The sequence below is a fragment of the Tetrao urogallus genome (assembly GCF_951394365.1).
Source record: "Tetrao urogallus genome assembly, chromosome: 6".
Lineage (NCBI taxonomy): Eukaryota > Metazoa > Chordata > Aves > Galliformes > Phasianidae > Tetrao > Tetrao urogallus.
In genome coordinates this window covers 21,944,154-21,958,566 of record NC_136819.1, presented here as the reverse complement: position 1 = coordinate 21,958,566, position 14,413 = coordinate 21,944,154, and the positions used below count along the sequence as shown (strand labels likewise).

Here is a 14,413-nt window from a genome sequence, read left to right as displayed (position 1 = left end):
TAAAAGTCTATGCTTTAATGCTTATTGTAAGTGGGCGCAGTATCACTTAGCAGAGTACGACAAAGACAAAAGAAGCCCAAGATGAGAAGTGATGGGAAAGGCAGACGACACATTACAAGATGATATGAGGACCTTAAAGCATACAGAAGTAAAAATGCAAGTTTGCACCGGGAAATACTCTTACCTCTTTTAAATTTAGCGAGGGCTTTCTGTGAATACAGCAGAAGACAGAGGTAAAACATTAAAATACAGCTCCCTGGAGTATACAAAGTTTATCTGTACGTGGAGACTGAAAAGAACGACAGGCACCTCCTGTTGCGTATCACACTGAAATAATTATGACAGACTAATGTTCAAATAATACTCACACTTGCTCTTTGGCAACAAGACTCCGGGCATTCTTGGCAGTTTGCACTATTCAAGACTACTGATCTACTGACTGCAGAAGCTACCACAGAAAACAGCATGTGGTCTTCTGAAAACAAAATCAGCTCTTTCCACATTTTTCCAAATGCAGCTTCCACTTCTAATAGGCTTACAATCCCTAGCAACATGACTGCAGTTCTGGCCAGCCCACAGTTCTGCCATTAAGTCCTGTAACTCCGCATCTCACAGCAAATTTTTCAAGCATGATTTCAAGATGATTTCCACAAACTACAGGATTAAAATCAGTGTTTACCTCCACTACTCCAAGAAAGGAGTGCTGTAATTATGCTCCTGTTTAAAACACTCAATTAATAATGAAGAGCAACAATAAATAAATAAAAATGATAATTTAAAAATCCCCCAAATACACATTTTTCTACAATTTTCAATTACAGGAAAGAAATAGCAAATAGAAGGGATGACAGTTATGAGAGTCAATTTTCTCTCCCCCTATGAAGTTTCCTTTTCCATATCTCTCCACGTTTACCTTCTTGCCATCAGATGTCTGTAAGGAAAATGCACACAGGCTTGCAAAATGTGTAATAATGAATTACTGTTCTCAAATCCAGACCTGTTTCTCAGCTCAGAAGGAACTGTTAAATAATATATAGGAGAGGGAGATCATAAAAAAGATAACAGACAGTGATATTTCCATCTAGAAGTATTACCTCTTTTCAAAGAGTGATGGCAACAGCATCATTTACTGATTCCTCCCTTTTGAGAAACTGGTAAGTCTTTTAGCAGTACATGTGTTATTTTCTATCTTATCCAGAAGAAAAAAAAAAAAAAAAAAAAAAAAAAAAAAAAAAAAAAAAAGACTGTCTGCATAGGAAATTACTTGCTCTAATTTTTAGGGACTATCTAATTTCTATTTTCAACGTTCAACCTAGGGAACAAGAGTCACCTATTGTAAAGAGTTAAATAATATTTTTGGGACACTCACATTCAAAAATAGCAAGCAATATTTAAATGAAGATGGTCTATTGCATTTCCAGTTGGAAGGAGCAGATAGGGATAGTAAGGAGGAGCTGGAAATAGGACACAGTAAAAAGCACCAAGTAAAAAGCTCAAAGTAAAGCTCAAAGTAGAAAATTCAACACCTGTCAATAGTAAGAGCAATTTGACAAACTGAAATTTAAAAAGAAGAACTTATTGGGTAAAACAATGGCATTTTGATGACTTGCATAAAGGCGCTCATACAAACATGTTCATGCAAACATGCTCTGTTTTATTTTCTCAGTAAGAACCGCCAGGAGAATCTCATGACTGCAGATTACATGGCACCAGAGTATTAGTTCATACACAGCTCAGATTTCCCACAACTCCTAAGTAGTCCTCTGGGAACTGCAAAAAGGAAAAACCTTTCAAGTAGTTGTGCAAAGTAGACAAAGATCAATTAAAAAGCTGTCAGAAAACATCTCTAAACATGCTTCTTTGTATGTATCCGTAATTGCTCAGATGCTCAACTCTTAAATCTGATCTTTCACAAGATCTTTCAGTTGATAATCATTCTAATTGGCCTACAGTAGTCTGTGAGAATTCAACCACTTGAAGCAGATGAAGAAAGCCTAATGAAGAATGTTTTCCAGTCTGGACTTAAGGACAGAACTTAGCTGGTATCTGAAGTTTCAAAAAATTGTCAGAATTAACAGCACGTTACAACTATTAACTACCAGCATTCCTTCAGCAATGGCTTACTGAAAGTCTGTTCAGGTAGTTCAACTGCTTAGACTTAGAATAAACCACCTAAAAAAAGTTGCTTCCTACCAACATCTCTGTTTCTGTGTTGGTCTACAGTAATGCGCAGAATTCCTCTCATATATAAAGAACAGATTATTGGTTTCTGGGACATTACTGAGAGCCTCTCCTCTGGTTTTGTTAAAACTAAATTTCTGGACTTCTTTCAGAAAAAAAAACAACCTTAAAATGATTCATAGAAGACTAGAACAGTCCTCAATTCGTTATCTAGCTAATCAAAGAAAATGGCATAAAGTACGCTGTGAAGAAGACAAATTAATTTAAAGCCTAAAAAGAAATTCAATAGAATATTGAATTATCCTTAGTGCCCAGCATTAAAGGCACAGTAGGATAAGAGCTGCCATTTAAGGCTTCTTCTTTTTTTTTTTTTTCCCCTTAAGATACAGTGATCTATAGGGCCCTCAGGATCTTTATCCCCAATGGCTTATATCAGTGTTGTCTATTAATACTATCAAACCAAAAGAAAGACATGGTTACTGTGGTAATATACAGTCTATACCTTATTCTGAGTTCATCAACAACTTAGGTCCAGGAAACTGTGCTTATAGAACTACGCAGAAAATATACATTCTTTAAAATATACTTTTTATTCTGATAAAAATGAACCTAATGAGGAATCAAACTGTAGGACATGATTTCTAGCTTATTGTGCATTTATGAAGTGTAATGCATTTATATACCATTTATGTGGTAGACAAGATGATTTCTTCAACTGTCTGAAACGTGAAACACACGATGAAATGTTAGTGGAAATTACTATCACAGACTATTTTTTTGAACATCAGAACTAGTAATTTAGACAAATTCAAATGAAAGGGCAAAAGTATTTGGCTGAATTGAGAAAATAAAAAAAACATCCTGTCTACGCAAATATTCCCAGCAGCAGACACTTGGACCACAATGTTTATTATATTGGATGCAGAGTGAGTGAGAGAAAATCATTTTTTCCTATAGTATTTCAAAGCTTTTTTTTTTTTTTTATTAATATCATACATGGAGTCATGGGATGTTATGGCTGGGTTAACAGACTTCTTATACAACCCATATGGGTGAGTATATATACAAAACTGAGCCAAAGACACAGAACAGAGATCACATCCCCCCACATTTAGAAAACACTTAAGATTAGCAAATTTATTCCCTAAAGCACTAAAATTCTGGATTAAAATTATTATCATATGCGATACTTCCTCTCTGCTGTTTCACACATAAGATCCAACATTTTTACCGCTGGCCCTGTGAAAAATTGGAGATGCCTCCACAAGACTCCTGCGTTGCTCATACTTGCCTCTGCTGAAGCTTTTTTTTCTTCTCCTAAGATACCGCTCATATTTTGAGTCCAAACATAAAATTAGAGCCTTGATTTCCAGTCTCACCTATAGCACCGTGGTCCTATTTTGGTGCACACATTGAGCAATTACCTCAAAATATACAGTAAAGCTTCCACCTCTTCATTCACATCCATGTCTACACATTTCTCTCAGATAGAAAGCAGGGGAAGGGAGTGCTTTCTACCAAGCAAAAGAAAGACTTAATCACAAGACCTTCCTGAATCTCTTCATTGCTCTTGAGTTGAGTGATGGTGAAGATGTCACCTCTGTGACCTCAGTTTCTAAAGCTGCAAAATGGGAATAAGCAGTTAAAATAGATTTTTATTAACGCCCTAAAGGTTTTCAGACGAAAATCTTACTGCTTTCAACAGTTTCCTCTACTTCTTGATTTTGATGTAAAAGTAGATTACAATTACAGATTTCAGCATCTTCTTAATAATAATGCCATGAATAATGCTACTTACACAGCAGTTTTAAACTACGGATCTCAGTGTTGTATGGAAAACAATACTGTTGTATTCATTTTACAGCCACGGAAACTGAGGCACAGTAAAAAAAAGAGTTTCTCCCACTGAGCAGGTAGAACATGTGTGTCTGGTCAGTGTCCAGCCTTAAGAACTATATGCCTAAGAAAATTAATTGAAGCACTGTTATTCAGTGCTCACTAACTTATGTCTCAAAAATCTTGAGAGACAAGATATGTGTTCCTCATTGCATTCAGGTGACCACACGGAAAAACAAACTGGATTCAGAGCAGACAGCTAAGTAGCTAAAGACCAGTCATTCAAGTTTGTACTGGCCACCTTAAATTTCCTTCACACTCAGTGAAAACAAAAGGGTACTTCTGCAAGGATGCTTTATTTCATTGTAAAATAAATGTCATGCAGACTAGATGGAGGTGCTTTATTTTTTCTCGTTAATTATAAAAGAAATGTATAGTTGTTGTGCTCAGACTTGCACATGAAGCTCTTAAACATTTCAACTTAGGAGTCATCGTCACAAATTCATAGGACAAGGGGAAAATCGCTCTTTAATTGCTTGTGCATGTATGTGTGTATACATGTATACATATGTACACACTTTATCTCCAACTTAGAATTTTGTATTTTATTTGGGTGAAATTTTCCAGTCAAGTATTCAATTTATCAGTTGACCTTGTTACTTACATCAGGCAATGTGATAAAGAGTTTGCCAGTTTGTCAGCCATATCAGAGCTGCATTAGCCCCTCACACAATTAGATCTGAAAAGCGTATGCTTTATGTAGACCCCACACTCCTGCTTTACTGACAAATGTACCTCCTAACTCAAAATTTACTAAATATTGAAGAGAAGCAAAAAAGATTTCAGTCTTTATGGAATTATCCATTTCTTGAGGGGAGTAGCTTCTTAAATTTTATACAACGTTTTAATTCTCTTCTTAAGTTCTGTATTCACTGAATTTTGCTTACATAAAGGCATTATTACAAGCACGTAAGTATTCATTTTTTAAAAATTAAGTATCAACATGAATTCTAGAATTTGCAGGTGTTTGAAAATCTCAATTCCCAGGGACAGATTCTCTCTGTTTACAACACACACTTGTTCTGATAAAAATATCAAGTGTAACTGGTGTCATTTTCAATTATAATACTATTCCTGTGATGACACGGCAAAGGAGCAGCCCATGTCATATTTGTGCAGACTGTGCCAGCTCCATTTCAAGAGATTCAAATCCAATTCACAATTCACTGCCTATAATCAGTGCTAAAGACAACCTTGATGCTGTCCAATCAGCCCTCCCTCTTGTACACTTGGAACAAAAACAAATCACAAAGTGTTGCAGTGCCAAAAGCCAAGACTTGCTTCTGTACAGAAATGTCCTGTATATGTAAATGATCAGGAAATACAGCTCTGGGTGCTTGAGGAGGTTAAGCACCTCAGCTTTACTATAATCAATTAAAAGAAAATGGCCCAAAAAACGCAGATACTACTGTAGGGTAATAAACTAGACTTTATCAGTGACAGTGGTGCACATTACAAACTTCAAACTCATTCCTTGCCTTAATCCATCAGAAACTTCCTGGCTTTAACAGGCTATAAACAGCAGAAGCTTTGAAGTCCACGGATTAGAATCACTAATAGACAGACTGAAGGAGAGACTGGCTGAAGAGCCAAGTGGAATGCCCTGCATGGATCTGAAATGAAACAAGTTAATTTAATCAAACTGACCTCTCCTCAGCCATAGCCCAAGATAATAATGGTTATAACAGCAATAAGGAGACAAGGAGCACTGGAAACAAATGGTTATTTACTTCGATGCAATGCTTAGTCTAACATAAGGGCACAACTTCCTGGGCATTCAATTGCAAGTTTATGCTTAGAGGCAACAGCAGTTTTTTCTGAAGCTATTAGACTTCATGATAATTAAGACAGAAAAAATTAAACACTTCAATTCTCAAGAATTTCTAAGTTCAAGATTAATATGAATGATTTAACAGAAAAGATCTTGCCAACGTTTTATTTGTTTCAACTCTCCTATTCTTCTACTTTCCTTTTCACTCAGAGCAAAACATGGAAACAATCCATTTGGGTCAAATCCACCTGCACTCAGTAGATGTTCGCTCACAGCTTACATAACTGAATGAGTGTAACATTAAGCATTTCAACTTTCAGAGAAAAACTTCTAACTGCAAAAATTCCAGCATCAATTTATATGCAGCACTTCTCACTTCAAAAGTTTGCAAAGCATTTTATAAACCACTAAATTCTGAGATGTTTAGAACAGCAGTATTACAGAATGCTTTTCAAAGCAAACAATAAAGCTACTTGCTTTGAACTGCAACAAGATGCCAAAATGGCAAATGAGCCAAGTGGAGGGTTGCAATAGCTTGGCTCCAGAGAAGCTGTCAGAGCATGGCAGATTGAGACAAGTGGTCAGGGATTAATTTTTGCACTGCATCTTACCACTGTGCCAAATACCTAACTCTGAAGAGTGGAAAACTGCAGCAGCTGAAGCTTCTGCAAATACAGTTACAAAGCAAGGAGTCCTAACAGACTTCATTTGCTCCAGAAGACAGATGAATACACAAAGTTCTGCACCACCAAAGTTAGGATTTTTGAACACACATTCCTAGAAGAAGGCATTTATTCTTCCAGAAAAATATCACCTACATTTTCAGATGAGAATGACCAATTCATAGCTATGACATACAGGAAACAAACTCATTTACAAGTACTGTAGATACAGGCTTTCATTAAGAATGAGAAAAGAAGACTAACTGCCCAAAATAATGCTCATGTTTTAGTACCAATGTTTAGAACTTATGAAGATGGTGAAGGGCCTGGAGCATCTCCCCAATGGACAGTCTCCCCTTGAGACTGAGAGGGGACCTGATCCAGGTCTATAAATATCTAAGGTGTGGGGGGCAGAGTGGCGAGGCCGGACTGTTTTCAGCAGTGTGTGGAGACAGGACAAGGGGAAACGGCCAGAAACTGCAGCGTAGGAAGTTCCACACAAAGTTCTTGTGCGCAAGAACTTCTTTATGGTGAGGGTGACGGAGCACTGGAACAGGCTGCCCAGGGAGGTGGTGGAGTCTCCTTCTCTGGAGATGTTCAAGACCCACCTGGATGCCTACTTGTGTGACCTGATGTAGGGAACCTGCTTTGGCAGGGGGGTTGGACTCCATGATCTCTGGAGGTCCCTTCCAACCTCTACGATTCTGTGATTCTGTGAATGTCACTCTACATAGCAATGAGCACAAAATAAAGGTCTATGAATGTACCCTCATTTTAAAATAAACACAAATTTCAAAGTTGGAGGGATCCTGCAGCTTCCATCAGATTCTGTTGTGCAAAGAGAAACACAGTATCATATGTGTTGGAAACAAAAACATTTTAATCAAGGCCCATATGTCTTTCTACAGAGAAATAAAATCAAGCATTGACAAAACAAAGATGGTTTCTCTTTACCTCTCTCCAAAACAAAGGTAAGGAAGCCAATGTCTCTGCAACTACTTCATGTTACCTTTGACATTAAGCTGGCAGTAGAACAACTGGAAGGTTTCTTTTCATCTACTTTGGCCCTTCTCATTTCACTTTCAAAAGCGTCGCCACAAAAATCTCGGTTTACTGTTTTGAAAGTAACTACAGAACAGTTTTTGAAGGCATGTTACTCCCAGTTTCACCCTCCTCCACTACACCTAGACCAAGTCTTACCTTCAGGTGGATTCTTGTTCTGGTTGTTCCAGACAACGAGCAACTTGGACAGGCTGGGCACTTTGGACACCTCGGTGATGACTCGGAAAAGACTCTCCACCCTGTCATAAGTCAGAACAATTGCTGTGAATCCTTGGGACTGTGGTGGGATCAATGGAAGGAAGAGTGGATTGCTCACACTGCTCCATTTCTGTGAAGGAAAACAATAAAATAATTCAAATAAAAACAAGTATTACAGCAGGGAGTAATTCACATAGTCAGCATTCAAGCATCGGAGGTGAAGTAGGCTCAGAGTAGACAGAATAATTCTCTAATTTCAGCAGAAGTGAACTTCAGCAATTTCTCAAAACTTTCATTCCAGCTTCTCTGTTAATTCAATTTTCATTTTTGCCTACAGGCAAAACTGCATACAGGAGTGGTTTTAGGGAAAAATCAAGTGGAAGAGACAGATAGAATTTGCAGAGAAAGAAAACTATGGTAAATTTTGAACTCAGACACCAAGAATCAATTCTCATTTACTACTCACTATTTCAAACACTTATATTTACAGTCAGAGCTCATTAAACAAACAGAAACCTAATCAGCCACACAGCTTCAGAAGTGAAAGCAAACAAAAAAAACAACCAGCAAAAAACATAAAATGGGAATCAAGGAAAAAAAAAACCCACCAAAACAGACACTAGGAAGAATAATGTACTAGCTCCCACAAAATTTGGTTTGTTAAATGGGGTGAGAAAACCTATTCTGCTTAAAAAAAAAAAAAAAAAAAAAGCATGAGATACAAAGATGAATTTCAGAGAGCTATTTACCCTTCCTGAATTTTAACTAGGGCATCCCTCTTAAGACTTTAAAGGTCTTATTTCAATACACTGCCAGCATAAGGAAGCCAGCTCAACTGGCAAGAGACAAGACAGTGAAATTCTCACTGCGTGTGCCAACCTCATTTGGAACCAACAACGCAGGGGAGGAAGCAGTGAAGGGACTGCTCAACAGGAATGAAAGCGTCGGTGTTCTAGTCTCAACTTTTCCATTCCAGCTGACGTTCCAAGCAGATACCAAGGGTCAGAGAGAGAAGCAAAGGGAAAAATAAGACCCTTTGGGATGAGGTGAAAAGCAGAGTTGGGAAAGCAGAAACTGAGCAATGCTGTTTTGCAGGGAAGTTCTGAACGCCAGCCTGTAAAAACTATGAACACTCATAAGCAGCCAGTAACTGCCTGCAGGTTACAGAAACCTTGTGAGGATCTCCAGCTAAACTCATAAGTCTGCTTTTGTTAGGAGGAAAACAAGTTCTTGTTTTTTTGTGTGTGTTTTTTTTTTTTTTTTAATTTGTAACAAATCAATAAATATTGCAATTTTCCGTGTTCTGATTTTGTCTTTGGGCTACTTTTCTTCACATGCTCTACAGTCACCCTCCTCATGCTCAGTGGTAAGACATTTCTAACTAGAATGTTTTCTAACTACGAGGACAGGGAGAACTGAGCCTATTTTGCTCAAACAGATCATAGCATTTTTGACCATTATAACAAAGGAAAAAAAAATACAATGTGAATACTATTTACTTCTACATACATATCAGCATGGAAGGGAGGATAAATACATGAGATAGAAAAGCAATTTTAATTTAAGCACAAATATTAGCACACTGTTTTATCTATGATGGTCTAAGGACATGTTCCAGGCAAGAATCTGTCAGTAGGAGTAATATCAATTACTAAACTTCTCAAAACAGCTGGAAAGACAGATTAGTCCTCAGCTGCAGACGCCCTTTATCATGTCTCGTGCAAGTAGTATTTGGTATACAGTGTTGCTGAGGTTCCTAATGGAAAAAAATGCAGTTTTTAGCCCACAGACGTAATAGAAATAGTAACAAATGTATTCAACTTCAGTTCACGAAAGGGACGTGGCTACCTATGATAGCAGAGTACTACATTCAGTAACTCAGAATATACATATTCATTGTTTTAACAGTGGATACATGCTGAGACAAATTTTGCATGCCAGTTATACAAGTGGGCTAAGTGTCTGATTTTATTCCAGTTTCAAAAGTTCCTACAGCAAGTCACAATCACAATGCCAATAGAGCAAAATCCATCCCATTAAAGCCTTACAAATTCATTTCCACACAACTAACCACCACCCCAAAATGATCCTTGCATGTTGAGAAGCTCTTTGAAACAACATTCAGAACCCTCTTTTCATTAATACTTGTAGCTGAGGTTTAACTTCATCGTCAGCAGGCTACCAAGAAAATCTTATGTTTCTGCCCTACAAGGAGAAATAACTGGTAAAGTAATCTATGTATTTATTCTGTATTCTATGTATTTAATCTGTATTTATTATTTACAGGTGGGTATTGCCACTTAAATTAATAGTCTCCGCTTTTTCTGTGGCCATAGCATCTGCTACAAAATTACTTGCTATAATATCCCTTGAAAAGGAGTATACTGTTTATATCGTTCTAAGACTATTTCAGTTACTCAAAGAAAAATTAAAGATGCACATGTACATGTAGCTACAGAAATTATCATAATTTCTCTTAAAAACCTGTGTTTTATGTACATTTAAATTCCTACTTTTACTACTTTCAGAAAGGCACAAACATTTTCCCCTATTGTTTATAACTTAGGAAAAATAAGACAACATTTCAGGTGTTTTTGCTCATGCATCTACTACTAGATGATGGAAAGGAAAAGCCTGTAGACCCACACTAATGGATGGGAGAACCAAGCCGCTCATTTGAGAAAAAACATTTCAAAAAGGCAATTAAGCATCTCTCAAGTGCCATTAAGAGCCAACCCCCTGCTGCCTGCCTGAAGAGTGTGTCTACAGTCTGAGACCTATTGACCCTGCTTTCTGCAGGAAATCGGGCAAATTCAAGCCTCCATAATTTACTAAAGTCTTCCAGATTTCTCCTCGGGAAAAGCAAACCATGCAGGCAATTAATTCAACAGCAATCTAATTAAATCTCCATTATGGCAGCAAAGTATGAAGTGGATAATGACACAGGGATGGGTTTTCCTAGTTGTTGATCAAGAAACCAAGGGTGAAAGAACATTTGCTCCAGACCCATCTTTATTAACACTCATGATGGAAATTCATAGGGACTTTCACTCTCAGAAAGAAGAGCAAACAGCAGCATTGGACTGATTATCCATCACCTCTCCTTGACAAAGTGCTGACATTCAACTACGGATAAGACAATCCTTCACTCTTGCCCTCACAGCTAATATAATTAGAGGAGCCAGGATAATGAATCTAAGATTAATAGGTTGTTTGTTGTGAATCATTTTTATGGGCAAAACAGATCAAGTTCAAACACCAGTTTCCTTAGAGTAATTTCATGTCACTTAGGTTTGGCGGCCCTTTGCAGATCACATGAACAGCCAAAGTAGTGGGACCTGAATAACAGCAAGAACTCTGAGATGGCTTAATGCTGGGGAGAGAGGAGATTTCAAGCTTGGATAAGTATTACAAGGAAGGATTCAGGCTACTGCAGTTGTGCATGCATACTTGTATCTTAGAAATAAAGCAAGAACTTCCCAGACATTTTTTAGTGGGAAAAATCAGTAACAGCAGTTTGGAATGAAATTTCACTGTTACCATGAACAAGACAGTGGGTTTTCCTCCCTACATATTTTATTTTCAATAACCAGATTTAGTTCTTGTTTTAGTCAACATATTTTAGAAATCATACAGCTTGAATGACTACAATTCTCAGTTAAAAGCATAGAGACAATGGCAATAGAATGCTGAACTTATACAATAGCTAAGTAGTCTGTCTATACATCTAAGTAAAGCAGAGATGCATCCCTTGCCAATGTAAGGCTTTTTCAGCTGCTTTGTTCAGAATATCAATCCTAACCTCAATGTGGTTTCAATTATGAATCACTAGACCAAAAAGGCCTTGATTTATTCTATTTTTCTCCAATTATTCATGATAAGCTTTTATTGAATACTTTGAGAAAGTATTTCATCATGCTTCCCATCCTCGAGTGGTCATAGGGCAAAACCGAAGGAATTAACCTCTCTCCTTCTCTGGAGCCAACCACAGCACTTATGCTCCGCAGAATCACAAGTCAAGTTGCATGCCCAACATTTCACATTCTGATGAAGGTTACAAACCTTCCCCAAAATCATTTTAGCTATGAGGCACACAGGAGTTTCTATCTATTCCTACTTGAGTGATGAAATGTGACACCACGTGAATTACAGATTACAAATGCCAAAATATATCATGCGACTATAATGCTAAGTTATTCAGCATCTTTTTTTTGCTTAGCTGCTTAAATTTTATCAGCTGTCCGAGCCCTTCTGACACTGAATCTATTGGCTGAACACATCTTTTGACATAAAAACTTTTCAGGTTCGTTTCTTCAACTCTTTAATTTTAACAATTTTCAGTGAGAAGAAAAGAATTATCAAGAATAAAATTTGCATTCACGCTTTCAATAAGGCGTGTAGGTTGAAGAATCAAAGGGTGACAAAGATGGATTAGAGGGCTGGAGCATTTCTCCTTTGAAGAAAAGTTGAGGGAGTTAAGCTTATTCAGTCTGGAGAAAAAGCAGCTTCAGGGGGACCTCACTGTGGCTTTCCAGTACTCAAAGGGAGCTTAGAAACAGGAGGGAGACCAGCTTTTTACATGATTTAATAATGACAAGACAAGAGAGAATAGTCCTTAATTAAAGTAAGGGAAATTTAGATCAGACGTTTGGAAGAAATTCTTTAACTCAGAGGGGGGTGAAGTGCTGGCACAGGCTGCCCAGAGAGCTGTGGATTCCCTACACCTGGAGGTGTTCAAGGCCAGGTTGGATGGCAGCCTGGGCATTTCTCATTTACAGGTAAATAACTTTTATAAAAGTGTATATTAATATTTGGTTAATGTTCTGAAGATACCAGGATGTTAGTACAACTATAATATTGGCATCATCTGGGGAGTATGAGCTATAACATTCTAGTCAAAGAGCTTAAAAGTAGTTTTAGAAATCATTTAGAAAGTGTGATCTGCCTGGTAATTGGACAGAGCCCACAAATGAACATCCAGCATAGGATTTTCTAAAGCAATGGCATTTGTTGCACAAAGTTGTCTATTTGTTTTAGTTTAAGCCAAACGATGGTTCTGTTTCCTGTCTCACTGGGAAAAACTAAATCTAGTATGTTTAATAGTATGTGAGGCATGGTGATATTCTCAAGTGATTTATTAAAGTCTGATCTACATCACCCAAGGTCAAAACTCAAAAGCATCTACTTACAAACAAAACCTAATGTTTTATAGGCCTATGTTATAAACAGGCTTAAAAGAATTTCAGCAAAAGCAACTAAATAAAAACTGGAAAAAACTCATCTGACACATTTTCCAGAAACCATATATGTTAGGAAGGTATGAAGTACAGTAAAAGGAGAACTTAAATAATCACAAAATAGCTAGTTTGTGAAGTGAAAAAGTAATTTACCCCCATTAGTGCACAACAAAGTTCTTAATTGAAGATAACAGACCATGTCTCAAATCCACATCATTAGTTCTAATCCAGCCCAAATTGGTAACAATCAGAATGAACAGCATATAAGTCACCATTTTCTGGCTTATTTGAACATAATAGATTGCTGCTACCCCATGGATAATGGCCAACCAATACAAAACACCACTTGCCCTCTCCTCTAAAAGGCAAAAACATAGTATACTGCTATTGAAACTACTACTTCATTATGTATCAGCACGTTATACACTCACTGCTCTTCCACTTCCTTAACAGTATGAGTAGGAAACAATAAGTAAGAAAATCATCCACTTTTCTTTAGAAAAGGACATCAGCCTTCAGTCAAATGATATGAACACATAAAATTGTTTGGATCCCATTGCTCACTCAGTGTATTAATATGCAATTAACTGCACATGCATTTATCTTCTGCGTACCTTATATCCCCTTCTGCTAGAAAAACACCCTCTCACTGCTGCTGTGCCCACATGGTGGTGAAGACACTCAGGCAACAGTCTCACTAACATTTTGAGCCAATATAAGCCAAACTCATGCCAAAAAAAGCAGCCTTCCAGACACCCACTCCCTCCTTTGTTCCTCCCCATCTTTCTTTTATTTTGCTGGGTAAGTTTTACAGAAGGAAACAGATTTCAGTTAATTCACCACAAGTGATTTGGAAAACTCAAGAAGGAGGTAGCACAGGGAGAGGAAATCATCATCCAAATGTGGAAGAATGCAGGACTGCTTCTTTTGGCAACAGTATCTGCTTGGAGCAGTTGGAGTGTTTGGGTGACTACAGATTGAATACAAGGTGGTGGGATGGTGTTTCTTTGTGCCGAGAAAGGAGGAATATCTGGGGGTAAACTCATATGCGAACCTGCTTATGAGCATGCCTCGTTCATTTTAAATGCATGAACATCACTTCCATGCTGACTGTCCAAATTAACAGCCATCCCCTCAGATAAAAACACCAAAGTAATTTTGCTAAAAAGAGAAAGTAATCATTATTACGTTTGTGGATTTTCTAGTTCCTGGTACCAGTTATCAGTCACGGTAAAGCAAAGAGAAAGTCTTCAGAAAGCAGTCGCAAGTCCTTAACAATCCTGCTTTGCAGACGATGTCAAACTTGAGGCAGCCCTTTGTGAATGATGCACAGCTTCACCTTTACAGCTACTGTAGTTCCATACCTAATCAAGTATATCAGGCCCCCAAGAACCTTTTGTCTATCA

The 14,413-nt window shown here is 37.5% G+C and overlaps 1 protein-coding gene across 1 annotated transcript in view; it reads right to left on the bottom strand.

Moving 5' to 3' along the window:
* Positions 1–14,413, bottom strand: part of EXT2 (exostosin glycosyltransferase 2) — a gene marked incomplete at both ends in the record, with an annotated part of 70,176 nt that overhangs the window by 20,199 nt on the left and 35,564 nt on the right. The window contains one exon of the mRNA XM_079537188.1: positions 7,711–7,900. Coding sequence (XP_079393314.1) covers positions 7,711–7,900 — 190 coding nt within the window. The remainder of the gene's footprint in view (positions 1–7,710; positions 7,901–14,413) is intronic.